Source organism: Dipteris shenzhenensis, chromosome 7 (assembly GCF_047967505.1).
Source record: "Dipteris shenzhenensis isolate YYH24624 ecotype China chromosome 7, Dip_SZ_1.0, whole genome shotgun sequence".
NCBI classification, from domain to species: domain Eukaryota; kingdom Viridiplantae; phylum Streptophyta; class Polypodiopsida; order Gleicheniales; family Dipteridaceae; genus Dipteris; species Dipteris shenzhenensis.
In genome coordinates this window covers 25,580,938-25,608,066 of record NC_141602.1, presented here as the reverse complement: position 1 = coordinate 25,608,066, position 27,129 = coordinate 25,580,938, and the positions used below count along the sequence as shown (strand labels likewise).

Here is a 27,129-nt window from a genome sequence, read left to right as displayed (position 1 = left end):
GAAGTTTGAGTTGTTACTCTATATTCAATACTAGAATGTCCCAATTTTAATGAGGGGGATTGACAAACATGGTGTTCATACGCTTGAGTGTTTTGTTGAGGGCCTTCATTTGTCAATGAGGAACTCATGAAATTAGCATGTATTTCCAATTATTGTGTGAACTTTGTTGGTGTAATTTTCACAAAACTAGGCAAGAAACGTGGCGCCATTGCACTTATTTGTCAAACGGGTGGGTTCCCTGTTTAGACGAGTGTTTGGAAGAATATGTCATCTCTGATGAGAGAATCCAAAGCGTGGGTATATCTTTCGGAGTGATGAAAAAATATACAAACCATTTTCAAGTATACAAGCTCTTATAGCATGGAGGAGAAAAAAATTTACAATTCCCAAAACAGCATACAGATTGCCGGGGCATCAAATGTGATACACTTGCAGTGATCTGCTGACCTTCTACCACGAAGCATAAAGACCGGGGCACAAATATGTGATACAGTGTGATACAGGTTGCAGTGATCTGCTGACCTTCTGCCACGAGCTTGTGGTCCTGTCTCGGATCTTGGAATAACCTACTCGATGAAAATTTTACACCCCCTGAAAAGGGTCAGTCATATACAATGTCACAAGAATAGACTCGCACTATCATCTCATTTGCAACCGCTTTTGTATGTTGAATGTCATGGACTGCCTTCGAAAAGTGAGAGAACTCCGACGCTCCCGTCTGTGTGAGACATGTAGACGTGGAGAACGAGGCCGTGTGAGTTCCTTTGAGGACCTGCTGAGATTCACAATCAATAAACAAAGCAACATAGCAAAGCCTTAATAACGATATCGTTTACCGAAAGTCTATGGCAAGCGTGAAATAATTAGAACGTTTAGTCCTTCCCAACCTTTTGGGAACAAAGGGATTTTCAAATGCGGGCAAAGGTCGAGCATGTGGAACCATTGTTCGTCGCATGGCTTTGATAAGCCGTTCCTCATCGGCCTGCGTAGGGTGACATATATGCCGGGGGGTCAGCAATCATTCATTCAGGACATACATCCATGATAAAACCAAGTCAACAGTCAAATTTCACCTTTCTTGCAGCTTCGAACTCCTCCCTGAATCTTTTGTAAAGATTGTGCTTCTCCGCAACCTTCGAAGACAGTAAGTAGCATGGCATGAGACTGGGGAGCGCTCTCTCTCTCTCTCTCTCTCTCTCTCTCTCTCTCTCTCCACCCTACACAGACCACAGAAATTATCCCTCGTGAACATGCAACCGCATATGATGGGCATGGGCAAACACGGCACCTAAGCAAAAAAGGTGCTGTTTATCTGATTCAAGAAACCACCATCTGGCCCTTCGCTAAAAAAAACTTGTCCATCACTGTCCCATGGCCGGCATCTCTATGCAATTCTAGCAAGAGGCTAGAGCTTTCTGGTATACCTGATCATGAAATCCAGCCAGTCTCATTCAATCTCTAAGAGACTATACACAGACCACAGAGAATTTCCCTCCTGAACATGCAGCCGGGGCAAACATGCCACGTAAAATATGCCGAGTGCAAAAAAAGTGCAATTGGGCTCTGTATATCTGACTCAAGAAACCACCATCTTGTCCAGCACGGTTCTAGGCAGGCATTTATTTGCAATTCTGGCAATTGAGGCTAGAGTTTTCTGTTACACCTAATCACAAAATCGAGCCAATCTCACAGTAAATATATCAAAGAAAAAACACACCTTTTGATCGAAGTCGGACCTCTCAACAGCACGTGAGTCAACGTGGAAAGCAAATTCATGTACTTCAGTAAGAGGCTTTCTAGATCTCTCTGGAACAAACACAGGCCCTCTGCAACCATACAAAAATTATCACTTCAGCATACAAATACACAAACATTTAGATGAGGACAAGTCGCTGACACAATCTTTAAAATTGTCAGCCTATGGATTAAAGAACGTAATACAACACGGTCCCCGAATTATCGGCACTGATAAAACACAACACGTACTGTGTCTCTTTTTAAAATGCTCTTCCCCTCCATGGTTTGTAACCTTGCTTTTTTTTGCAGCGGTATGCAAAACATGACCTTCCCTGTTGAGCCTTTTTTCCCAGTAAGTCAAAAGAAAAAATACAGTACGAGGAGAAAAGAACGGGGAAAATATCTCTGTTTCTAAAGTTTCACCATCGTGTTGCATTTTAGCAAATTTTAGAAGATCACGGTCATTTTACACCGACTCGAACATAATATTGATACGGACTCAAGGTCCCATTTCGCATACCAATTTGTTGAACAATAAAGAGAGACGTGTATGGTCAATATGTTCCGGGTTTCCGGGGAAATGTGGTCGGCAATGTCATCATAAGATTGCTTAACAGTGCAGGCAAATGCTGTGCAACACAATCTCCCCCCCCCCCGCGCCCACTCTACAATGTTTTAGTGCCTCCAATAGAGATAGCTCAGAATAAATGGCTGCAAAAAACAAAAAATCTGCAACCAAGCCCCTCCTTACAAGCATCCAAAAACATCCATAGGGGTTATGACGGTTATGACTCATGAGCTCGTGGCAACCTTGAGCTAGCACATACTTTTTCCCTTGTGCAATCACCTTGCCTTGGCCACCAAAGGATGTATCCATCAAGGCCAGTACATTAACTGCATTGAGATTCTCTCTCTCTCTCTCTCTCTCTCTCTCTTTCTCTAGGTAGAGCAAAGATGAGCCCTCATACGGCAGAGAGGATGCGACACATAAGGAGGGAAAGTTCACTTGTACCATTTGGAATTGTGATGGACCCTATGGTCAAAGCCCGAGAATTTCTCAGATTAAACACACGACAAGACATTGTCTTCTATACAAATTCATCAAAGGTCAGAGCATTCACTGGTACACAGGGAGTCTGTCACAGAGGCCGGAGACGTACGTGGACCGGGTCGGGTAACAGTTTTGTATAGACACGACCCACATGCCAAATTCCTCTAAATTCGGAGCAAGAGCACATAATCGAGCAACACTTTCATCGCAATCTGCTACTTTATCCCAAAGACCTCACATTTTGCCAGGGAGCTTCGGAAGGAGGAAGGGGCATCTCCACGGTCTATCTTATACCCAAATATCATGGACTTTAAAGTCACAAGGAAAGTCTCCTTCTTGGAGACTTCAACGCCAAGATTGTTGACCACCGATCATTGATTGTCAACATGATTTATAAGAGGCAAGTATTTCCAGAGATTCTACAATTGACGATATCCCCAATCACCTCATATGGGCATCCCTTTATTGATATGGGCAGGATGCACGACTTGATTATATACATTGGTCTGGAGATATGGCCATTTTCCACATGGAGGATGCACGACTTGATCATATACATTGGTCTGGAGATATGGCCATTTTCCACATGGAGGAGGGATCAATTATTGATTCTGTTGCTTGACATGAGGCAGGTGTTTCAGTAGATAGACGATCATCTCAAATGGGCATGCCTTCATTCATGTGGGCAGGATAAATGGCATAATCATATGCATTGCTCTACAGACAAGGCCCTCTTGCTGGCAATTGCATGCAAATCTATCTATTATGAAATCCACTCTTTACATATACACAATTCCACTCTTCACATATACACAGTTCAACTTTGTGCAATGAACAACAAATAGCTTTGTAATCTATAAAGCACGTAGTGACAGGGATAACCGAGATTGAAACCAAAACATATCTATCCAATGACAATCAACTCAACCAGTGACTGCGCCTCACCTGTACCGAGTTTGTTGGCGGCTGGCTACAAAGCATAAACACTCAACTATGGACCCTATCTCTGACATGAGCATCTGCTCTGAACGAAACTATACTGTCAAGAGACACACAACTCTCATGGAGTCGATTGGACAAAGAGACCTAAAACTGTGTCTCCATGGAGCTATATAGAAGACCGCTTACAGCTGGAGGCACCGCCATGCATCGTCAAGTCGCTTCATTGGTTGGAACAAGCCACAATCCCACTTACTTCCAAGTGTAAGCCATGCGCATATAGTCGTCTCAGCCTCCAATCACTTTCAACCTCATGCATGGGCCAATCAGAGCACGCAATCCAGCACGTAATTACCAATCACATTCCACAATTCACCACCCCTTCAAACCTTAGACATACTAACACCCCTATGAGGATCATTCCTCCAGCACCTCTTCCGGTAGCCTCGCTTCTGTTCCATATGGAGGAAAGGGGCCAACGTAGTTGACTATCTCATGGGATCCCCTGCCTTCGCTCCTCATATCGCACACACCTCTATTCCCCAGCCACCTCGGGGGCTGATCATACACAAATATTACTTTTAACTTATCAATCCCACTCCCACCGTAACACATCCCACCCACTTACAGCACTTTCCAAGGGATTAACTTTGACACAAACACTAGACCCTGCATATGCATGCTTAAGGATCTCGATGGCATCCCCCTACTAGAGGAAAGAGCCATCCTTATCACCCTTCCCTCCAGTCCTTCCCTCACACTAGATCCACCCGTTCGCCACCCGTTGGATCAGTCCCCTACAATAGTTGGTACGATGATCAGTTGAAGGCCTTACACCGTCAATCCCACTCCCACCGTAACACATCCCACCCACTTACAGCACTTTCCAAGGGATTAACTTTGACACAAACACTAGACCCTGCACGTGCATGCTTAAGGATCTCGATGGCATCCCCCTACTAGAGGAAAGAGCCATCCTTATCACCCTTCCCTCCAGTCCTTCCCTCACACTAGATCCACCCGTTCGCCACCCGTTGGATCAGTCCCCTACAATAGTTGGTACGATGATCAGTTGAAGGCCTTACACCGTCAGCTCAGACTTGAGACCAAGCATCAACTTTCGACCGAGACATCTTAAGACTAAACGAGTATCATCATCTAGTCTATCGAAAGAAGACCAACTTTAACCATCAAATGAAAAAGAGCTATTAAATATGTTACTATACGTGGATGATGTGGTCCTACTCTTTCTGCAAGTCACATGATTGGAAGGTCAACCCGGTTAAAAGCAAGGTCATGATCTTCAACACATCCCAAGCGGCCATACACTGAGAGTGTTTACCACAAGCTCCAGTGGAGTTTATTCTATCCTATACATGCTTGGGGGTCCTCTTTTTAGGTCCGATCTTTATGATGAGACCAGCTATGCAGACCATTTGAGCAAAGGGTATGCCACACTAGCCAAACTCGAGCGTCAATGTTTTCCACTCACATTTTCAAGATCCCACCAGAACCAAGTCTCTTCTCTTCGACTCGCTTGTCCGCCCAACGGGGATGTGCAGTAGTTCCTTCTGGAAGGCAAATCTATCGGAGACGGAATGGTCCGGTATAGAGAGATTACAAGCTCTACTTCTTGCTTGATGAATGATCCGAAGCAAGCCATCGGTCCCTCATCAAATTCTACTAGCAAAGATTGGGGTTAGTCTTCTACAACTTCATGGGGCTCCAAAGGAGATTATTGGGGTCCTCTTTTCAGAACCAATCTTCACGATGTACCAAGCAATGCACACCCGGTTGAGTGTTAAGACATGAAATCCCTACAAAGGGATGTATCCCGCAGTGGAAGACTGATAGAGCATCTCTAGGAATTACATGCGGAAGTGTTTCACTACTAAATCAAACCTTCTTTACTTGTGTGTACTTCACAAGCAAGAGAGATATAGCACCAACAAAAGTATACCTCCGTCCACAAATGGTTACAATAAACAAGAGGGCATGAGTCCGTGGTCCTCAGTCCTTACCAAAAAACCGTACTACTATCACATTGGCTCTTCTAGATCCCTAAGCCTGTGTGCTCCTCTGAGCTAATGTAGAATCTCTGTCCGATGATCCCTTCACGTTACTAGTAGACCCGGTAGTCAACCTAGGGGGGCTGCTCGAGCAGCCCTTGCTGAGCTAAGTCTGTAGCTCCTCAGCCCATTTCACCTCTTGGTCATAGGAGCCCAATTGATGCTGCTCTCTGCTCCTTCCTGCTCTGTGAACTGCTACTTCCACGTGATGATTATGGAGGCCCCAAGGGCCCCCTTATATAGAGTTGATTGATTGTCCTCCTTCAGTTGCCGATTCAGTAGGGAGAATTGGCCGACCCAATCAGCCCCCCATCCAACTTCACTACTCCAATGGATGCTCCTTCCTGCTCACGTGATGATTATGGAGGCCCAAAGGCCCCCCTTATATAGAGCTGATTGTCCCCCTTAAGTTGCCGATTCGGTAGGGAGAATTGGCCGACCCAATCTACCCCCCATCCAACTTCACTACTCCCCATAAAGCCCCCTCCTTAAGTCATGTACCCTCCTTCAAACTCGAGCACTCCAAGTACCACCACCCTCCACCCGTCCCCCTCATGATGGGTGAGCAACCCCCATCCGACTTCACTACTCATAAAGCCCCCTCCTTCAGTCACGTACCCGCCTTCGAACTCCAACACTCCAGATATCAGCCTCCTCGACCCGTCCCTCTCATGATGGGTGAGCAGCCTGAAGTCCTCCATGCACCCTACTTTCAAGGTCTATTTCAACCCATCCTCCATCTAGTTAGGTCTACAACCAAGTAGCAAACCCAAGACATTATATCCCAAGCATAAATCCAAATTACTTGGACCGTAAGTCTCCATGTGTGTTTCTATATAGTCCCCCTCTAAGTCACAGTCTCCGTCTGACCCTGAGTCCTTAGGTCCTGTCGAAGAATCCCCCTCTATGTCAGCAACACTAGCCAAGCGCTCAGATGGCTCCAGGCATCATTGTCCATCACCTTCACAAAGGTCTCTTACTCGACTCCTAATCATTCCTCAATGTTAGACATCCTAAGAGTTCACTGATGTCCATATACCTAATCTCAGCAACACTAGGAGATGCTACCAAAAAAAGTTCCTCTATGACCACAGGTCATCAAGAGGATTTACTAAAGCTCTGCAAATACACGACCTAGCTCGCACCTCACGAGCTTTCGGTAAAACTCAACTTCCACAGGGATCACTGTTTGCCGACCTCAAAGAAGGGGTTTACCAAAGCACCAGAGGCTAAACTTAGATCAGACGAAGACTGTGACTTAGAGGGGGACTACACAAAAACCACACATGATCCTGTCAAAGAATCCCCCTCTGTGTCAGCAACACCAGGCTAGTGCTCAGATGGCTCCACGCATCACTGTCCATCACCTTCACAAAGGTCTCTTACTCGACTCCTAAGCATTCCTCAATGTCAGACATCCTAAGAGTAACAACGATATCCATATACCTAATCTCAGCAACACTAGGAGATGCTACCAAAAAAAGTTCCTCTATGACCACAGGTCATCAAGAGGATTTACTAAAGCTCTACACGTACAGGACCTAGCTCGCACCTCACAAGCTTTCGGTAAAACTCAACTTCCACAGGAATCAATGTTTGCGGACCTCAGAGAAGGGGTTTACCAAACCACCAGAGGCATATCAGATCCATCTTCCAACTGCACTCCAAACAGTTTCATGTTTCTTCTCACAAGCTATAGGCTGAGACAAGACGGGCAGAAGGCATTCCATGCAAGAGAGAAATTATACTTTACGTGATATGCACGAGATAGAAACAAAGTTCGAAAACCATCAGTAATATGAGATCAATAGGCAACATCATTGTCTATTCAGCAACGCTTTTGGCCTCTTTTCTACGTTGGAGCGACCATAGCACTTGTCAAATGATGGGCCACCTCACGAAGACAGGCCAAGCATCAGCAATGATTCATCACTGATTTCTCCCTCAACGACTTCCCTCACTAAATCCGTTCAATAAGCTCATTTGGTCTTCTCCTCACTCGTCCGGTGGAGTTGGTTTCTCAGACAGCATTCATAGGATACACACATGCATAAGACTGAATATATCCAATCTTACACATTAAATTTTTACAGAACAAAGAAAAGAACAAAGGAAAGAAGGGATTATGAGTAAATGAGAAAGCACTTTAGACAGAATTTTCAAATGGAGCCTTTTTGCAAGAGCTCGTTTTGAATGAAGGAAATTCGATCGCATGGCTTCACATTGTCCTTTGGCCTTGCATAAGCTGCCCCCTAAAGCAATGCCTACTTCCGTGCAAAATAAGAATGCCCCTGAGCCTTTTGAATCTAAATATAAAATCATCAAGCTGGCTACAATCCATGATAAAGGAATTACATGGCTTCACATTGTCCTTTGGCCTTGCATAAGCTGCCCCCTTAAGCAATGCCTACTTCCATGCAAATAAAGATGCCCCTAAGCCTTTTGGATGTAAAAATAAAATCATCAAGCCGGCTACAATCCATGATAAAAGTTCCTCTATGACCACAGGTCATCAAGAGGATTTACTAAAGCTCTACACATACAGGACCTAGTCTGCACCTCACAAGCTTTCGGTAAAACTCAACTTCCACAGGGATCAATGTTTGCGGACCTCAGACAAGGGGTTTACCAAACCACCAGAGGCATATCCTTCCACCTGCACTCCGAACAGTTTCATGTTTCTTCTCACAAGCTATAGGTTGAGACAAGACGGGCAGAAGGCATTCCATGCAAGAGAGAAATTATACTTTACGTGATATGCACGAGATAGAAACAGAGTTCGAAAACCATCAGTAATATGAGATCAATAGGCAACATCATTGTCTATTCAGCAACGCTTTTGGCCTCTTTTCGACGTTGGAGCGACCATAGCACTTGTAAAATGATGGGCCACCTCACGAAGACGGGCCAAGCATCAGCAATGATTCATCACTGATTTCTCCCTCGACGACTTCCCTCACTAGATCCGTTCAATAAGCTCATTTGGTCTTCTCCTCACTCGTCCAGTGGAGTTGGTTTCTCAGACAGCATTCATCAGATACATACATGCATAAGACTGAATATATCCAATCTTACACATTAAATTTTTACAGAACAAAGAAAAGAACAAAGGAAAGAAGGGATTATGAGTAAATGAGAAAGCACTTTAGACAGAATTTTCAAATGGAGCCTTTTTGCAAGAGCTCGTTTTGAATGAAGGAAATTCGATCGCATGGCTTCACATTGTCCTTTGGCCTTGCATAAGCTGCCCCCTAAAGCAATGCCTACTTCCGTGCAAAATAAGAATGCCCCTGAGCCTTTTGGATCTAAATATAAAATCATCAAGCCGGCTACAATCCATGATAAAGGAATCACATGGCTTCACATTGTCCTTTGGCCTTGCATAAGCTGCCCCCTTAAGCAATGCCTACTTCCATGCAAATAAAGATGCCCCTAAGCCTTTTGGATGTGAAAATAAAATCATCAAGCCGGCTACAATCCATGATAAAGGAAAGGCTAAGGTCGCTTCTGCTAGCAATGATAATACTCAAATGCCCCCTACAGCTCGAGTAAAAGCAAAGGACAAAGCCTCAAATGGAGGTTGTCAACCCCCGAGGAAAATTGTCTCAACTGGGAGGATTCTTCCTCGTCATACGTGGATGGGTCAATCCGTTGCTAAGACATATATAAGCACATAGTTGCCAGACATTTGGAAACGCGGTGTTTGGAAACATGTTTGAAAACGTTTGGAATTTTTTTCAAAACGTGTTTCGAGTCAAAACTTTTTCCAATGTGCTTGTGTTATAAAGTCTAGCATAAAAATGCACATGCCTAGGTCTTAAAATGCATGATTTCATGCACTAATGGCACCCAGAACACTCAGGAACATAACAGAAAATATTTCAATAATCAATTATGATGGCCTCATGTTTCAACACTCAAGAGAGCCCCTTTTGCACCAGGAACACCAAAAACATGCCTTTTGAAGTACATTCGCAAAAAGGTGACCTTAGACCCTTTTGCACCAAAAACACCCTCCAAAAAAACGTGTTTCAAAAAATAAAAACATTGCAACTATGCTTATGGTCTGCACATTACTTAGGCTACTGTGACTGAGAACCGTATTCTGCTCCCAAAAGATGAAGTTGCGCCCTTATCGCCTGGCCCTCGGGATCATGCATTGGATCCTGAGGTAGATATGCAAGCTTGACTGCTTTTTGGTGTGTGAACTAACATATCTGTAAATGTGTCGCCTAAAATGCAATGTTTGACATATATTGTAAACGAGGTTTGTGATTTGCGAAAATGGGAGAGCGTTTGAGCTTATGTCCACAGATTGCAGCCTGATATAGTGGCCTTCCAGGAGCATAATCAGCACGGTTATGCCGGCCGGCTAGACCGGGCATTTTGCGAGTATTTTCTATGCGGGTGAGAACTCCTTTTGTGGAGTGGTTCTTCTTATGCCCTTCAGCCAATTGTGACTTTTAATGACCGGAATGGTCATTGGATCATTATGTGCAAGAAGAGATATTTGAGTTTTCTTGCATTTATGCTCCACAATCATCACATCATAGAGCTTCAATCTGGCAGGATATGTTACAATATCCTTGCAGGCAAAATGCCTTTCTCTGTGGGGATTTCAATAACGCACTGTAGCCAGGAGACTACACATCGGATCATAAGCATATGCTTGCCTCCAAGAGAGTGAAACGGACTCAATTACTATTCAAGAAAGCTAGCAAGAAAACAAAGATAAACCAATGCACGTGTAAGGAAACAAATGAAATACCAACGAAGACATAAGGAAAACAATTTAATTTTGTTTTGTAAGCTTTTTATTTGTTTATTAATGCTGAATTTAAAAAAATAACAAATAATAAAATAAGGGGGTGGGGAAAGAAAGGTCAATGGATGGCTTTGCATAGGCTTCAATGCCATCCTTAAATGATAGCTGTAGTTGCATTTGATGCTCATTCTTTCATTGAATTTTACATGACATGACAGCAACTTATTGATGATGCACACATTGGAATTAACGACAAAATTTAGCTTTTATTAATGATGCACGCATTGGAGAAAAAAACTTGGGATTGCTAGCAAAGCATAGAAGCTTCTATACACTACAAAAGATAGGGTAAAGGTCAAAGCATACATCGATAGTATAGGCTGTGCATGAAACTTTCTGCGCTCAGTTTCCTCTTCCTCCAGCTTTCGTTTCTCTTGTGCGATTCGAAGCATCTCCTCCTGATGCCTTGCCAAACTTTCCAAACGGAATGGTTCAGCTTTTGTGCACTCTCTTGGATCAGGCTTTGGAGGTACCTATGGCATATAGCCATTAGCAAAACAGTTGATAAAGATGCAACTCTCTCTCTCTCTCTCTCGCTTTGGAGATACCTATGGCATATAGCCATTAGTAAAACAGTTGATAAAGATGCAACTCTCTCTCTCTCTCTCTCTCTCTCTCTCTCTCCACCCACCCACCCAAGCAAGACGTCGTAGATGGTTGTATATTCATCATATGATCAGCGTACAAATGTTTATTGCGAAGCTATAGGAATAAGTAATTCTTAGCACAGCTCAGTACAGTAGGCAGTTTTGCAATCATATGCTTAGCATATAAATGCGAGCAGAGCTTCGCGCAGCACAGCAATTGTCCTGCTCCATACGACATTAATCCTTCTGCTATGAAGGCCATGTTGATATTCAAAACCAAATTAACAGATGACAATACAAATAGAATGTCGATTGTGAGTTTCATAGCAGGGAGAAATATCAATTCTCACCACAGGATAATCAGTGGTATAAGGCAGAGGATTGGCTTTAGGAATCCTGGCTTCCTGTTCTCTTAGTACATTGTCTCTGATCTCCATGAGCAGACGCTGCTCCTTTTTCTGCCCTCGGTCCTAGATAACAATTATCACCATATCATGGTAAATTAGTCAAACAAAGCCCTGCTTAACGTTGACTACTAGACGTTTTGATTTGGTATCTTAAGTATAATTTCAAAATAACAATTACCACCACATTACAGGTCAAACAAAGCTTAACGTCTGATCGCCCTACTTCTAAACCACATTACATCTTCAACAGATAAATTTTAATATTTGCCCTCACCTCAGTTGCTAGATGAAAAGGTTCAGGCTTTGTTGGCCGTGGAGGCTGATTCTCCTGCTGAGAATGCTGAGAATTGAGAGAGAGCTAACCAATCGCCCAACGAAGGACTGCTTAGTCCATATACATATTTGGTTATCTACAAATTTGACCTGCAACTCCTCTGTGGCCTCATGTAGAAGTACCTTGCTAAAAAGATCCATTGGAAGTTGAGGTTGACTATGGATGCGTTCATCAGTTGCAAAGTGAAATTCCTGTTTTGATCGTTGGAAACACGAATTTCAGCATTACGGCACGGTAATCACTGCTTTTCACATCAATCAAGAGGCATTTTCAGTAAAGGACAATGCTTTTATGTACCATTGGTGTGGTCACTTGTCGTTTATTATTCCGGAATACTCCTAAGTCACCACGACTCCAAAATATCTGATTGAGCACGACAAAGCCCTCAAAATCAAATCCTTACACCGTTGACATGAGAGATTTATAATAGAAGGAACAAAAATCATTCCACTGCACCTTCTTATCAAGGGGACGGGCCTTGAACTTTGGAATCTTTGCAAGTTCTTCTTGTTCTCTTTCCTCGGAGCTTTTAACCCTGGCAGTTCGAGATCAAGTCTTAGCCTATCTTTTGCCTCCCTGGAAGGAAGATAACCATATCTGCGTTATTTTTCAGAAAAAATCATTACTTTGGAGGGCGTGCACGAGCAGCTGTTTCCAAACGGGGTTCCCTGGGTTCAATAAGGCCGCCACCGGTAGGGGCAGACCTCCGACGCTGCCTAAGCTCTTCAAACTGGTACAATCAAAATCGTTTGGAGTGAATACGTATGTCACCAAAGAACAGATACATAGACGTTTTTTTTCAAAAAACGACAGAAGTTTTGACTCCTTAATTTTTGAAAAAACATCACCGTTGTAGAATCAGAGGAGACAGAGGCATTGGACACAGTGGCACAATGTTGCGACGCGCGCTCCATGGTTCTGAGGTGAAATTCCTAAGGTGTAAGCAGAATTATAACGTCAGTATACTCTCAAAACTAAACAAATGCTTTTTCGTATACAGATTTGACAAGACTTACATGGAACTCCGGCAATGACGGCGTGCTTTTAGGTAATGCAGGTAACGTTGCGGCCTCCAAAATCTGGCCAGCTCAGGAGAGTCAAAAGTACAAATTAATGAAAACCGAATTTCAGAATTCTACACACTTATAAGGTGATTGGGGAATTTGATAAGCTAGACATTAAAAAGTTATCATTCTACTAATCGAGCTGTGAAGAACTAAATCTCTCTCTCTCTCTCTCTCTCTCTCTCTCTCTCTCTCTGAAATGGGCGTGAGAGCAAGTATCTGATGATGTCAACGTGAACACACATTAAAAAGTTATCATTCTACTAATCGAGCTGTGAAGAACTAAACCTCTCTTTCTCTCTCTCTCTCTCTCTCTCTCTGAAATGATAGAGCAAGTATCTGATGATGTCAACATGAACACACACAAACTTAGTTACCTTCTTATTTAAAGGGCGAGCTTTAAATTTAGGCATCTTTGCCAGCATCTCAGCTTCTAATTCTGCAGTACTCTTGACCCTGGAACACACACACAAAAATGTTAGGTAATGCAATGCAAATGAAGTCCCAAGTTCCAGCAATGCTCATGCTAACCTCAAATAGCTCACTGAAGCCTCACCTAGCTGGTCTGATCCTCTGTGATGTCTCCAGCTCAGGTTCTTTAGGCCTTGTGAGTTTTAGCTTTGGCTTTTCTTGTGGAAGAGGAATAGACTCACCCTGAAATTGACACCTCCATCAATGACAATTGAATGGTGAGATGCATTTGGAGCATTTTCTTCACACCAGAGCCAGGATTAGACTTACATGACTGAATGGACGCATGTGGAACCGATCTGGCGTTTTTGTCTGAAATCTCCGGACTTTTTCTGCCATTGAGACAAATGGTGATGCCAACTTTCCCCCCTAAAACAGAAGTATGAGATTTCTCAAAAATCTAATTGTTGAACTATGGTGCATCTATTTTGTTTGAAGTAATAAAACCTTTGCACATAGAATAAAATTAAAATAGCATCCACAGCTTGTGTCACATTATAGCACTGAAAGACTAACTTGACCAGCTGCAACCTTCGGGACTGAAGGACATTCTGTTCCTTTGTTTGCTGCTAAGCGTTTGTCTGTACAAAACTGAAAAGCACGTGGCACTGTCAAGGGTGCTGGAGTTCTTGGAGGTTGTGTTTGATCTTTAGCATTCATGATCTGGTTAATGCCACACAACCTTTTAGTCTCTCTCTCTCTCTCTCTCTCTCTCTCTCCCCATAGATGCATGGATAATTTTCAAGTGATTTTTTAATAAAATGGTGCAATTAGAACCAGAATGGCTGAATGCTTTTAGGGTAGCGATTAAAGAATAAAAAGGTACAGATCCCTAGGTTCAAGCAGACGGCATCTTGTCCTGCGATGCCCCAAAGCATGAGGGAATTTTTAATTGGATGGCACACATTTAATGACGATAGTATGGGTACATAGTTTCCCAAATCTTGCAAAACAAAGAATTGTAAAGTGTGTAAACTTGCAAGTGCCAGTCGTGTGTTGACAGGGAGAAAAGTGAGAGTACAAGGTCAACTATAGAGCAATTTCCTATGAATCACATCAGGCCAATTGTTTTTGCTCTGGCTCTCTTCCACTTATTGGCCCCTCTACCATATTTAGGGAGCAAAGCTTTAGTGTCCATCAATAATGGTCATCTCTTGTCCTTGCACAGGAGATTTCAATTTGAGAAGCCAGCTGTATGTAAAATTATGGTCTCATCTTGCTCTATGCCATCACAACAGTGCACCACAATGATATTTCCAGATCACAAACATAACATGCTGCATAACATGGGGACTTCATATCCTTGCAAAAAGGTCAGGAGAAAGGTGAGCTAGACCTGGAATGGAGAACTGGGGCGATACATACAATACATGCTTTGTTGCTTCAAGCATGGAAATTTGGCTTTATTTTGGCTGAGGGACCCTAACTCAAGATAGCTCAAAATAAAGTGGCATTTGTTGATGGCATTAATATTGATGCTTGATATTGCCATGACCCTCCAGCAGAGTTCTGGCAGGGATGTTTGCATTGTGAAACTGGGCCTTCATTGTGGCTCTTTGCGAAAAGAATTGCAAGTTTTTTACCGCATGTCTTAAAAACAGTAATGAAAATAAGGAAAATTTGAAGAGTATGGAAAGAAATTTGATAGAGACCAATCGACAGCTAGTAGGATTGCACCTCGTAGAATTGAAGGTAATGGTCTGTATAATAACCCTTCAAATTCTACGTCAAAAAATGCATTGACCATTTTAGTCTTGAAGAGAATTTCGACAACAGGATCAAATGTCAAACAATTGGAGATGAGTTTTAATGATTAAAGGCATTGAATCAATCAACCAGAGGAGGCAGGATTGCATGAAAAGAGCTTGGAGATGCTAGATATGAACATCACAAGGCCTTATAGCATGAGACAAGAAACAATAACTTTGTGGCAGAAGCTATAAAGCACTCCGTCTCACTTTAAGAAGGTCAAAAGTATTTCAGCAGTCACAACAGAGTTTCACTTATATCTTCAGAGGCCAGTTTAAGGAGACAAGTATGATCTCTGGTGGATAAACCATTAAGATTATGGTACACATCAAATATCAGGTCTGACACTTGCAAAGAGAAGATACAGAATGAAATGATGAATGAAGACATCTGGACTAACAAAATCAAAGTGTCTATAATGCTCACATTTAACCATACTATGCTCTTATGGTTAAAGACCTTAGACATGGCAGTCAACTTTCCCAAAATACTCTGAATTCATTTATCAACCAATAAAAATTTTATACGTCAAAATAAGGAATGCTTTTGATGCAGTACTTGGCCTCTCATGACATCTCTCTCTTATAAAGTCAACAAGACAAAAATATCATGTGTTTCCAACAAAGTTGACATGAAACCGCCTCTTCTGCTTCATTCTCATCTCCTTTTCAAGGGCTAATCATCTCCTTTTCAAAGGCTGATCATCGGATACAAAATGGTTCATCTCAATGTCTCACCAACTTAACAAAGGTTATCATTTTATGCAAACGCTGCTTGATCATCTGTTCATTGTACTCCTCCCAATTTTCTTTAATTGTATGCCATATATATGGCACTTTCCTACCAGGCCATGTGCCTCAGAATCAATGAAACTGAGGATAACTGTAGACATTTGGGATGACCTGGAAATACCCATAAGCATGACTAGGCAGCCAATAAGATACTCTGCAATATTTGGCACAAGGCTGACAAATTTTATATCAGAGGGGGCAAGCCTGCATCTCTGACCCAGTTAAATGCAAAAAAATGCATCTAAAATCGTCCTATGCACTGCACAGTAGCAAGAAAAATTATGTCCTAGTCACCAAAGATCAAGCATCAAATGTCATGAAGAAGAAACATGCAACACAAATTTGAAAAGTACTAGAAGTCTTTTCATCACAATTCCTTTGCTTTATGCGTTCATGAAGTGGAAAAAGTGTGAAATGAAATGTAGCATGACGTCAGTTGTTGTGACAATTCCACAACACGAATGAAACCATAGTCATTCTCTCTACAGATTCATTTTTGAAGAAAAAGTGATGATTTTATGTAAATATCAAAGATAAAGTCTATCTTTGCAGACAAAATGTAGCCCAAAAGGAGGGTAATTCTCCTTCTCATGTAAAAGGAGGCATGTAAGGACAAAAAGGCCGGCAATCAGCTGGGACAATCTCTATATTTTCATTTGGCAGAAAAGGTGATGCCTATATGTAAATTCTTCAAACATAAAGTCTCTCTTTGCAGGACTGTAATCTTCCTAAATTGGAGGCCAAAAGGATGGTAATCTTCCTTCTCATATAAAAGGAGGCATATAGGGAGAGAGAGGCCAGCAATCAGCTGGGGATGCTTCTCAAGAGGAGTCAAGAAATATAACAAAGGATAAAAAGGCTTCTTCAAGAAAAATATATATTTAGATTGGAGCTAGAATTGTCTGAAGTCTAAGGTTATTAAAGATCTTGTGAATGAACTCAGGTGTTTGCTCCACAGTAGCTCTTCCTAGCGTATCTTTCGACACGGGCACATAGAATAGATCCCTTAACGTGAAAACTAATCTTCCAACTTTGGGGATGTTAACTGTGGATGTATTCAGGGCAACTGCACAATCTTCCAACTAGCTCCAAAATTGTCACTCTCTTTGCGAGGTCTGAGAGGTGTTGCTGTTTTGTAGCAAGTTTTTAATGTTTTTGAAATCTCACCTGTCTTAGGCGTCCACCCTCAAGTTTCTGCTTCTTTATTGCGTGAACTTCCTGTGTATTAGTTTTATCTGCATGACTTTTGTCTTTCTTCAAGGGCAAGTTTTGAGTTCGCCTGAAAATTTACATATAGCAATTAGACATTGACTTGGAAGAACAGTTATTAAAAACATTAAGAATAGCTTCTACAGCATAAACGAGAACAACCTCACGAGGTAGCTATTTGATGTTTTGGCTGCCGGTTTCTCTGTCTGAGGTAGCTTCTTGGACATATCTGCATAGATACGCTTGGCAGGAAGGCTACCAGGAGAGAACACTGCAGACTTTTTTCCTGTGACCCCCCTGGCTGTACATAGTTTTGCTGGAGTACAAAGGTCCACATCATTATGTTCTCCAGTAGTATGTTCTGCGCAAGGCAACAATTAAGAGAATTAAAATTGTGAAGGAAGCACTTGAGTTAAACAGCAATATGAAGTTTGGCAAGCTTTGTACATCCACAACATGGGATGAGCCTGAGCTATGTGAAATTGTGTGCTTGAGGAGGGACGTTAGCTTTAATAAAAGTCATCCTATAGAAAAAGAGAGAGACCTGAAAACAATTCACAGAACTAATTCTTTGTAACCCTTAATGACCGATCTGGTCGGCCGGTTAAATCCTTTATAAGAAGTGTCAGATACAAGGAGAAAGAGCTGAAAGATTGCTATTGGCAGGACACTAGTAGGTAAGAAACGAGCTAGCATGAGAAGAAAGCATAGCCTTTCTTGTTCTATGCCTTCACTAGCAATCGCATAGTATCCCAAGATGGAGAGGGAGGATACGGTTCTTCGCTTTTGCCAAAAACCGTATACTATTCCAGCCACAAGTCAATTTACGTATGATTTCCTCACCAACGCGCGTGTCTAAAGTGTCAACTCGATGATCCGTAATTCCTGTATGCTCCAGTCCCATGTCGCTAGATTCACTGTGCTCCATTACAAAATCGGAAAATGAGTTGATCTTACCAGAAATAGGATGACTGGGTTAACAATTCAGCACAAGAAACTAGAATTGTCATTTATCTCGCGCTTACACTGCATTGGCGAATGCATTTCCGTCGTCCGCTCTGGGTGAGGTGCACGTATCCATCTGTACAAGAATTAACTTCCAGCTCGTCAAACAGCATGCCGATAGCTGGTGAGAAGAAGAAATTATGTGACTTCTTTAAAAGCTAGAAGGGCCATTGGACCTGGTAAATGATGTAACGCTGTCCGAAAGACATTACAAACTAGAAGAAAATACTTTCAAAGCCGGGAGGGCCATTGACCAGGAAGGCCAACAAGCTCTACTTATAATTTAAGAATGGAAGAAGGGGGACTAGAAGCTGTTATAATTACAGTACCTGCTCGACTTCATATACATCTTCATAGCAGGCTCTAATAGGCGTAAAGTCCAATCCTCTCGATCGGATTGAAAATGCTGAAAATGCAGACATAATCTCACTGTCAAATATCTTATAGACTGGGCTTTCATCAATTTGTTGCCAGTTAAGCATCAAGAAACCAGTCCCTTCCAAGTGTTTGCAAATTCTTGACCATTGTTACCATAACCCTTGGATACGTGGACACCGTGTGCACTTGAGTGAGCCCCGAGCCTTATACATACGTGATGTTTGAATTTTCAGTGCTTCCGACAATGCTTCAAGTTTTATGCGTTGCTGTTCAAGAGCGCTTACGGGAAGCAGCATGACTGCCGGAGGTGTGGAACCAGCGCTCAGCGTCGAGGATCTGGGAAGCGGTCTCGGGGGCGGTGAAGTCGTAGAAGTGGGGGGCAGAGAATTCAAAGTCAGGGTCGAAGGGGAAGGGGAAGGAGGAGGGATGAAGAAGGGGGGAAGGGGAGGGGGGCATGATGCGGAGATGGAGATGGAGATGGAGATGGAGATGGAGATTGAGAAGCTAGCAGAAGATGAAGATGAAGATGAAGATGAAGATGAAGAAGAGCAGTAGGGTTTACAGAAATGCAGCAGAGACAGAGTAGCTTTGATTTGAAAAAAGAAAAAAATCAACACCAAAGAGCCGATGAAGAGAGAGAATTTTTTTAGAAAGAGAACATCGCCTTTTGAACTCCCTCAACGGTCACAAAATCTTCCCCGCCTCATGAGACCCTTTTCTTGAAGCCCTTCACACAGCCTTCGGCACCGGCTCATGTGGCATACATACCCAAGGCCACCAACCCTTGCCTTACCCTTGCAATCGAAGTGCACAGGCAATTGTTCATGGCCGAAGCATGGCTCATGTAGCATACCCACAGCCAAACCTTCCCTTACCCTTGCAATCGGACTGCACGGGCTAATCAGGGCAAGTGAACAGCAGCAGCTGCCCCTCCGTCCTTCCTTTCTCTCACAGAGCATGTGCCCATAAATCCAATAGAGTCCAACTAACTTCAGGCAGGCATGTGCTGATTCCTTCCGGCAGCAGGCAGCTCTCTAAATAGAATTGAAACGGAAGGGCACATGTGCCCAACCTATCTGAGTTCTCCCCTCGCCCTCTAAGTTCTCCCCCTCGCCCCACTACTCCCCCTACTACGCACTCACACAACTTCCTCACACGACACAAGACCACTTAGAGAGAACGTTCCCACGTATCTCCGACTTCCGGTGCCCATCATCACAGTTTTCTAGCTTTGGTCATTTCCATTGTTTTCGCCATGAAGAAAGGGGGTTCTATGTTGACATCAGGAATATGAGAGGAAATAAGCATGAACATAGCAATCCAAGATTTCAGGCGTGTCACAGCTAAGAAAATTTACAAATTCATGCATTGGAACTTCTCCAGCTTAGGTTGAACCATCATGTGAATGTCCTCTTAAGACTGCCCATTGCCCACCAAGTGAGAAAAGGGATGGACAAGGTGGGTTACACATCAAAGTGTAAAGAATAAATAAAAGGAGAAGCTCATTTATGGCATGCACATGTGAATGGCCTACGTGGTGTGAGCTAAATATTCTCTGATTGGATGTTAAAGGTTTAAGCGCCACTGTTAGTGCTTGGGCACCCTATGGGTGGGGGGTGGGGGTTGCCCGTGAACTTGGGCATCCTCCCTTTTGCGCGGCAAATCAAGGGATTCCACATGGCGGACACAGCGACAAATGCCCCTTTGGTGTGTAACCACCTGTTGGCCCATGGAGGTGGAAATGGAATTGGAGGAATGCCACCGAGTGTGGTGGTTCACACCAATTATCAAGATGTCACCAACATGTGATTGGTGTAGCAGTAGGAGGAGATGGAATAGGCCAATCATGTAGCAGTTGGAGGAGTTGGCCACGAAATGGGCCAATCATGTAGCAGTTGGAGGAGTTGGCGACCTTCATTCGGACACAAATCTTTTGTGTCAGTGTCCGAGCCCGTCCCTCCTATTAGGCAACTAGGACGGCAACGCTTCACACCACCTTTTGGAGGATGACCGCCGGTAGGTGGTGTGAACCCAATCTTAACATTCATTCTTGCATGCTGAAAACACATTCCCACAGGTGTATGTGGCTAAATCGAAGTAGCAGAGTTCCCTTGTTGTGATATGGAGGTGTTTCCTTGTGTCTCAATGACCTACACAAAGCAAAGCGTGGCAATCAATTACAGCAATGCTAATGGGTGGGAGGGGTGCCAAGGGCATCTCTAGCCCCCATGAGCAAGGCAAACTTCTTGGGAGAAGCTTATTTTTGGGCCCACCACAGACTTCAATACTAGAAATACCCTTCATAAGAATGTACTATATATGAAGAGCTACTAGAGAAAATCACAGCTGAAGAATCAAAATTGTACATGACATTTAAGATACACATTTATACTAAACTAGAGATAAGACTTGTCAATCTCCTTGAGATCCTTGTGGGTTTCAACTTGTGCGAGGAAGAGGCTGTATGAAGGTTTGAGAGGGTCTCTTGTGTGAGGTCTCTTTAATGAGAAAGTAAAGGGCAAGTTACTTGCCATCATTCGAATCATATAGAAGCATAGATTGATCATGAGTTGAGGACAATGACAAAGATGCATAATTGCAAACATCCATTGAATGTAGAATATTGATGACACACTATGGCATACCTAGCATGAATAGGAGCAATCAACCGAATGGGGGAACATCCCCTAGTTAATCTGCAAGACCACAACTAGAGATTGCATCTTAGGGTCAGCATGACCAGGAAGTTACATCATTTAAGCAAATGCCAAAGTGGGCTAAGAGGTTAGTGGCTAGGGCTAAAGACATTGTGAAAGACATGAAGCCTAGAAGAGAGCAAGTAGTCTATGGGTGTTGTGTGGCACAAGTTAGTAAACATGTTACCATCCAAGAGGGAGTGGTATGGCATAAGTATATTACCTTTCGAGAGGAAGCCTAGAAGATAGCAAGCAGTCTATAAGTGTTGTGTGGCAGAGGTTAGAAAAAACATTCGAGGAGGGAGCCTCTTTGAAGCCAAGCCAATCTCTTCACACATTTTACCACTCAAAGTAGGCTCTGCTTTGTGCAATAATTCTTGAAATTTTTACTAGCGATAGCAAGATCACAAGGGATACATATATCGTGCAATAGTTGGTTGTGTCACTAGCAAGCCAGAACCTATTGTAGAAGTGGAGTCAATATAAATTATGTATATTGACCACATCTATTGCACTCAAACCAAAACATGCATAAAAGATTGTATGTTGTCCCCTTCATCAACAATGAGCTGTTGCTTCAAGTTGTTGATCCTTTCCATCATTACCTCATTAAAAACTTGTTTGCCATCCAAACACAAAATTCATTGTCTCTTGTTTGTCCAAGTATTATCAATAGCCTTAAATATCATGTACTAGCATGAAAGTCTATTATAAGGTTATGGAATTACGAAACTGTTACTTGCACTTGGAGGCACTCCATGTTGATCCCACACTTTTTGCTACTTATAAAGTACCCTAAGCTCTTGCATTTCAAATTATTGCTTAGCTCCATGATGCTCACATTGTGTAATTTTTCCAAATTTAGCTTGAATCTTTTCACTATTTTGTTAGTCATCATCTCAAACCACTTGTTTCCATTCAAGAGATCGACTCTCTAGAGATACTCATCTTGTTTTCAGACTTTGAACTCTACAACATCCAAACTCCTCTTCCTCAAGTACTCTTTTCCCACATTTCTCTTTCTCTCTCAACATTACTTTGCACCATAAAATATTAAAAAGACTCAGTCCACAAGAATCCATGCAATCACTGCCAAGCTCCAAGTGCTATCAAGTATAAAATAAAACTTACTAAAAATAAGAATTTAACAAGCATATAACATGTCCATGGATACCAATGAATTGTCCCCATTGTTGCTTGGTCTCTCTCTTTGCCACCCTTATCTGGAGGTAGAAAGCACAATCATTGAAGACAAAAACACCTAGAGGCAGATTAAAGACGTTGCACAACAATTTAAAAAAATATTTTTCTCATGCTCCTCTAGTGTAAATCTATTTGCAAACCAAGATGGGTCTGATTCTCTAAGCTTTCTAACTGAATAAAGTATCTCTTTCATCCTACAAAAAAAGATACTTTCAATGAACCTCCAAACAATTTCTCAAGATAATATTTCAATTTCAATCGCAAAAGACAAGATTTAAAAACATACCAATTTAATCTAATTAAAGCCCCTAGTAAGGGCAATTCATTTGTAGTAGTTTACAGCAATGAAAGTTCCCTTCATTAGAACATGTCTCGAGGCATCAGCTCTATGAAAGAATCTTTTATTTCTTCCATCCATGTCTGCATCCAACAATTTCCATCCCAACAAAGAAACACCTTTGCTGGGATAAGTATGGTCAACGGCTTGCTCTATGGTGCATGTGTGCATCTAGGAGAGTCACATGTGTGTGTGTGTGTGTGTGTGTGTGTGTGTTGTAGAGGCACATCTAGTGCTATGATGTGTCTAGTGTGTGACCTAAGTGATGATGTAAGCCAAAGGCCCCCACATGGGAGGTTCCTTTTATTTAGGCCAGTCCCACTGATGTAGGGGCTGATTGCCACTGATTTAGGGGAGTGCCTACACCATCCTCTCTTTCTATAAAATGGAGGTCATTCCTTCATTATAATACATGGATTTTGCCTCACTTGTGCTTTCACTCTTTGTGCCATGATGCATCCCTTCTACCCCACACTCCTCTACATTTGGTATCATAGCTAGTAGGCTTTGTAGAACTCATTTTGGTAGTGCCACCTCATCATCTTCTCCAACACCTCTTTTTGAGCTTTCTTCCTCCTTCCTTCTCAGAAATGGCTTAGCTCTGTTCTCCTCATTCCTTGCGTCTTTTGCCAAGCCCTTCTAGCTAGAGTTTCTACATTATGGGGCACTCCTATGGCCCAGAGCATTTCCTCAGAGATGGAGTATTCTACCCACGCTGATTCAAGCAAGCTGAGACAAAAAAACATGCAATTCTTCTCCTCTGCTCAACCATTTCTTGAGACCTTCTAGCACAAGTTGGTCCATGCCTAGAGCCTACTGCTGATGAATTTTGAAGGCCAATGCTTGCTGGAGCAAGGAGAAATCAGAGAAAAGACAGTCAAAGAAGGTGCAACTCTCCCAAACAAAAAGGCGCACTATTTCAACAATGCTCTGTGGTGAACATACTGGTGAACATACTTGGGTATTCAAGCTTTAGTTTTGCATAGAAAGCCCTCTCAAACTCTTCTTTAGTTGTGTGAATTGTGCCCTCCAAGTTGAGCTAGTATACTGTAATGCATTTTTGACAGTTTTGGACATTTGATGCTAGAGTAGATGCTAGAGTGATGCTTGAGGATTGAAGTAATGCCAAAGTACATATCAGAGAATGCTTTTCCAGTTTGAAATTCAGTTGGGACTGATCTCTTGTCAAAATGCCAAGCTCTAAAGGTTCTTCTAATGCTAATCATTTGAAGAAGACTACAAGAAGGACAAAATTCAAAGTGAAGAAGACCCCAGCCAAGAAACTTTGGGAGAAGCCAACAGGGTATGAATATGCTAAACAATTAGGATTCTTTGAATTTATCTCTAGCAATCTACATTTATATGGTGAGGGAGATTTCTTTGCTCAACAAGATTAGTCAGTTTGTAAGAGAGTAGACACTGCCTAACAAAGGTAAGACCCTCTCATGGCTCTTATAAAATTGAAAAGTTCAATGGCCAAGGCTTCCATACTTGGCAGATGAAGATAAATTTATGCTTATGAAGGAAAATCTATGGTACTTAGTAAAGGAAGGAACTCAAACCTCTCAGGAAGGTGAATCAATTACAACAAAAGGTAAAGGAAAGGCCACTAACTCTACTTCTACACCTGCAGATGTAAAAAGAATTGAGAAAGCCTATGCCATCATTGCATTAGGTTTGGGTGATGACTATGTACACCATATTTCAGATTTGGAATCCCCTTTTGAAGCATGGCACAAGTTAGACATATTGTTTGGTGCTAGCTCTCATACTTCCAAATTAAATCTGACAATTAAGATCTTTGAACTTAAAATGGAAGGAGGTAATGTTGCTACTCATGTCAACACTATGAGAAGTATTATGACACAACTAGCTTCAATTAATTCTCCTGTCACTAAGGATGATGCAATGGCAGTACTTTTAAAGAGCATGCCTCAGGAATTTGACTATGTGGTTACTACTTTGAAGAATCTTCCTCAACCCTCATTAGGTGCCTTACAAGAAGAGGAAAGAAAGAACACTTCAAGAATGGGCAAAATGCATACAGAGGCACTTGCAGTGAAGTTTTCAAAGAGCAAGTACAAGGCTTGTAAACACTGTGGGAAAAACAATCACCTTGAGAAGGATTGTTATAGAATCAATCCTTGCTCATACTGTGGCAAGAATAATCACTCTGAGAAGTTTTGCAATGAGAAAAAGAGGACTATGACAAATCTGGTTGAAGAGAGAACTCCATCAGCAAATGAAGCATCCAACTTTGTGGTAGAAGACAAGGACTTTGCCTTTTGAGCAACTTATCTTTGAATTTTTGTTTACCATCACTTGGTCAAATTTTGAGGTTCTCTGCCTGGAGTAGTAGTCCAAAAAGAATGCTATGTGTTTTGTCTTTTGTAAATCACCTCTGGTCACCATATGATGTAGGCCATGTGATATGTGTTTGGTCTATCCCATTTTTGTAAACCTTGACCCTTGGGCACCTTTGCTAGCATGAGATCCTAGACATAGATTTATCCTTGACCACCATGAGATGGCATGAGAAACTATGAGACTAGATGTATCCTTGACATTGCAAGAGGCAAAACCTTGAGGGGGGGTATGTTGGGATAAGTATGGTCAAGGCCTTGCTCTATGGTGCATGTGTGCATCTAGGGGAGTCACGTGTGTGTGTGTGTGTGTGTGTGTGTGTGTGTGTGTGTGTGTGTTGTAGAGGCACATCTAGTGCTATGATGTGTCTAGTGTGTGACCTAAGTGATGCTGTAAGCCAAAGGCCCCCGCATGGGAGGTTCCTTTGATTTAGGCTAGTCCCACTGATGTAGGGGCTGATTGCCACTGATTTAGGGGAGGTGCCTACACCATCCTCTCTTTCTATAAAATGGAGGTCATTCCTTCATTCTAATACATGGATTTTGCCTCACTTGTGCTCTCACTCTTTGTGCCATGATGCATCTCTTCTACCCCACACTCCTCTACAACCTTTCCTCAAAGGTATTTTCAATTATTATCTATGCATGACTAAATGAAATGACTCATCACACTAGTTAGTTCTTGTGGTTTTTTGTTGCTATAAATCCATTTGGAGCCCTTCCTCTTGATTGTAGCACCTGATAGCTTCTCTTCACAAACAATAGCGAGATCTATCATGGCAAGGTTTCCCATGTAGCCGCTTTGATCAAGCCTCACATTTCTCATAGCTTCATTACCAAAGTCTTTCCATCTTAAATGTTTACATCCTTGGAGATTACTTGATTCAATTCTCCAAAGATTTACACAAATGTTAGCCATTTCCTCTATCACTCATATATATATTAATCATTTGTGGCTCTTGTGTTCCACCTTACTAGCTTGTGCTTCATATGTCTCTTCTGTATCTAGTGCTTCCATTCCACTTGGCACTCAAACAGTATGTTATCTTGCCAATAGAATATGTTGCCCATGTTGCCTAGCTTACTAGCTTGCACTTCACATATCGGTTTGGCATCTAGTTGTGTGTCTCTGTCCTTTCTATTTCACTTGGCACTCAAACATTATATAAGCTTGCAAGTCGAATGAGCCCTGCATGTTTCCCATGTATCCATTTGGTCTATCAAGGGTTAGGTCTATACACAGATTATTGATTGGCAATACATAGACAACTAGTTATGGCTCGTTTTCTGTTTCTCTACAGCCTTGGGTGCCACAATGGCATGCTAGTATGGGCGTGTTCTGCCTTTTGTACATGCCATGTAAAGAGATTGAATACAATCTTTTATTAGATCTTTGCTTAGTCTCCCAAGTTTGTTGATAGTTTTAGCTCTTTGTTTTCAATTTTCTCTTGCCGCCTTCTATAGTATTAGGAATTAGCAATAACACTTACTTGTTCTATAATTAGCAATAACACCTACTTGCTTCTATAATTGGCATTTCTCTACTAATGGATGCTACAACTTCTTCCATAATCTATGATGGATCTCAATCTTTTTAATTATTTTTCACGTCCATCAAAGTGCCCAATATGCATCTTTACACTTTGACACATATATTATGGATAGATTTTTCCGTTGCATGTCTCATCATTGGTAGTATTATGGTTTCCCACTCATGGTTCCCTTTCTTTTTTGAAAATTATGTTTCTCTCTTACTTTGTGTTTACTCTAGACATTGCTAATAGGTAGCCAAGACCTACAACAACTATCTTCCATTATAGACTAAAGCCTTAAATAGTTTATGCTAGATGATGATCGTGTCGATACCTTAATTTGAAGTAAATTCAAACATTGCTAATAAGTAGCTAGAACCTA

At 42.1% G+C, this 27,129-nt stretch overlaps 1 protein-coding gene and 1 long non-coding RNA gene across 5 annotated transcripts; one reads left to right on the top strand and one right to left on the bottom strand.

Annotated features, from left to right (window-relative positions):
- Positions 1-298: 298 nt before the first annotated feature.
- TPX2 (targeting protein for XKLP2) lies at positions 299-19,230 on the bottom strand. 4 transcript variants are annotated; one of them, XM_087376996.1, is made up of 23 exons: positions 18,901-19,230; positions 18,568-18,644; positions 18,259-18,314; positions 18,077-18,150; positions 17,396-17,594; positions 17,192-17,303; positions 14,001-14,147; positions 13,755-13,853; positions 13,570-13,667; positions 13,391-13,469; positions 12,966-13,028; positions 12,798-12,881; positions 12,576-12,679; positions 12,406-12,484; positions 12,247-12,312; positions 12,072-12,140; positions 11,890-11,973; positions 11,559-11,678; positions 10,928-11,094; positions 1,718-1,826; positions 1,074-1,133; positions 888-982; positions 299-775 (listed from the first exon to the last, which is right to left on the bottom strand). In XM_087376996.1, the coding sequence occupies exons 1-23, from the start codon at positions 19,070-19,072 to the stop codon at positions 640-642; spliced, it is 2,349 nt and encodes a 782-aa protein (XP_087233122.1). In that variant the 5' UTR covers positions 19,073-19,230; the 3' UTR covers positions 299-639. The 4 variants fall into 4 exon arrangements, with proteins under 4 accessions (XP_087233122.1, XP_087233123.1, XP_087233124.1 ...); XM_087376997.1 differs by having other exon boundaries at positions 299-772; XM_087376998.1 differs by having other exon boundaries at positions 14,016-14,147.
- On the top strand, positions 12,450-13,070 carry LOC147900148 (uncharacterized). The gene is made up of 3 exons (XR_015541308.1): positions 12,450-12,682; positions 12,806-12,872; positions 12,950-13,070. It is a non-coding gene; the product is annotated as an uncharacterized LOC147900148 (long non-coding RNA).
- Positions 19,231-27,129: the final 7,899 nt, after the last annotated feature.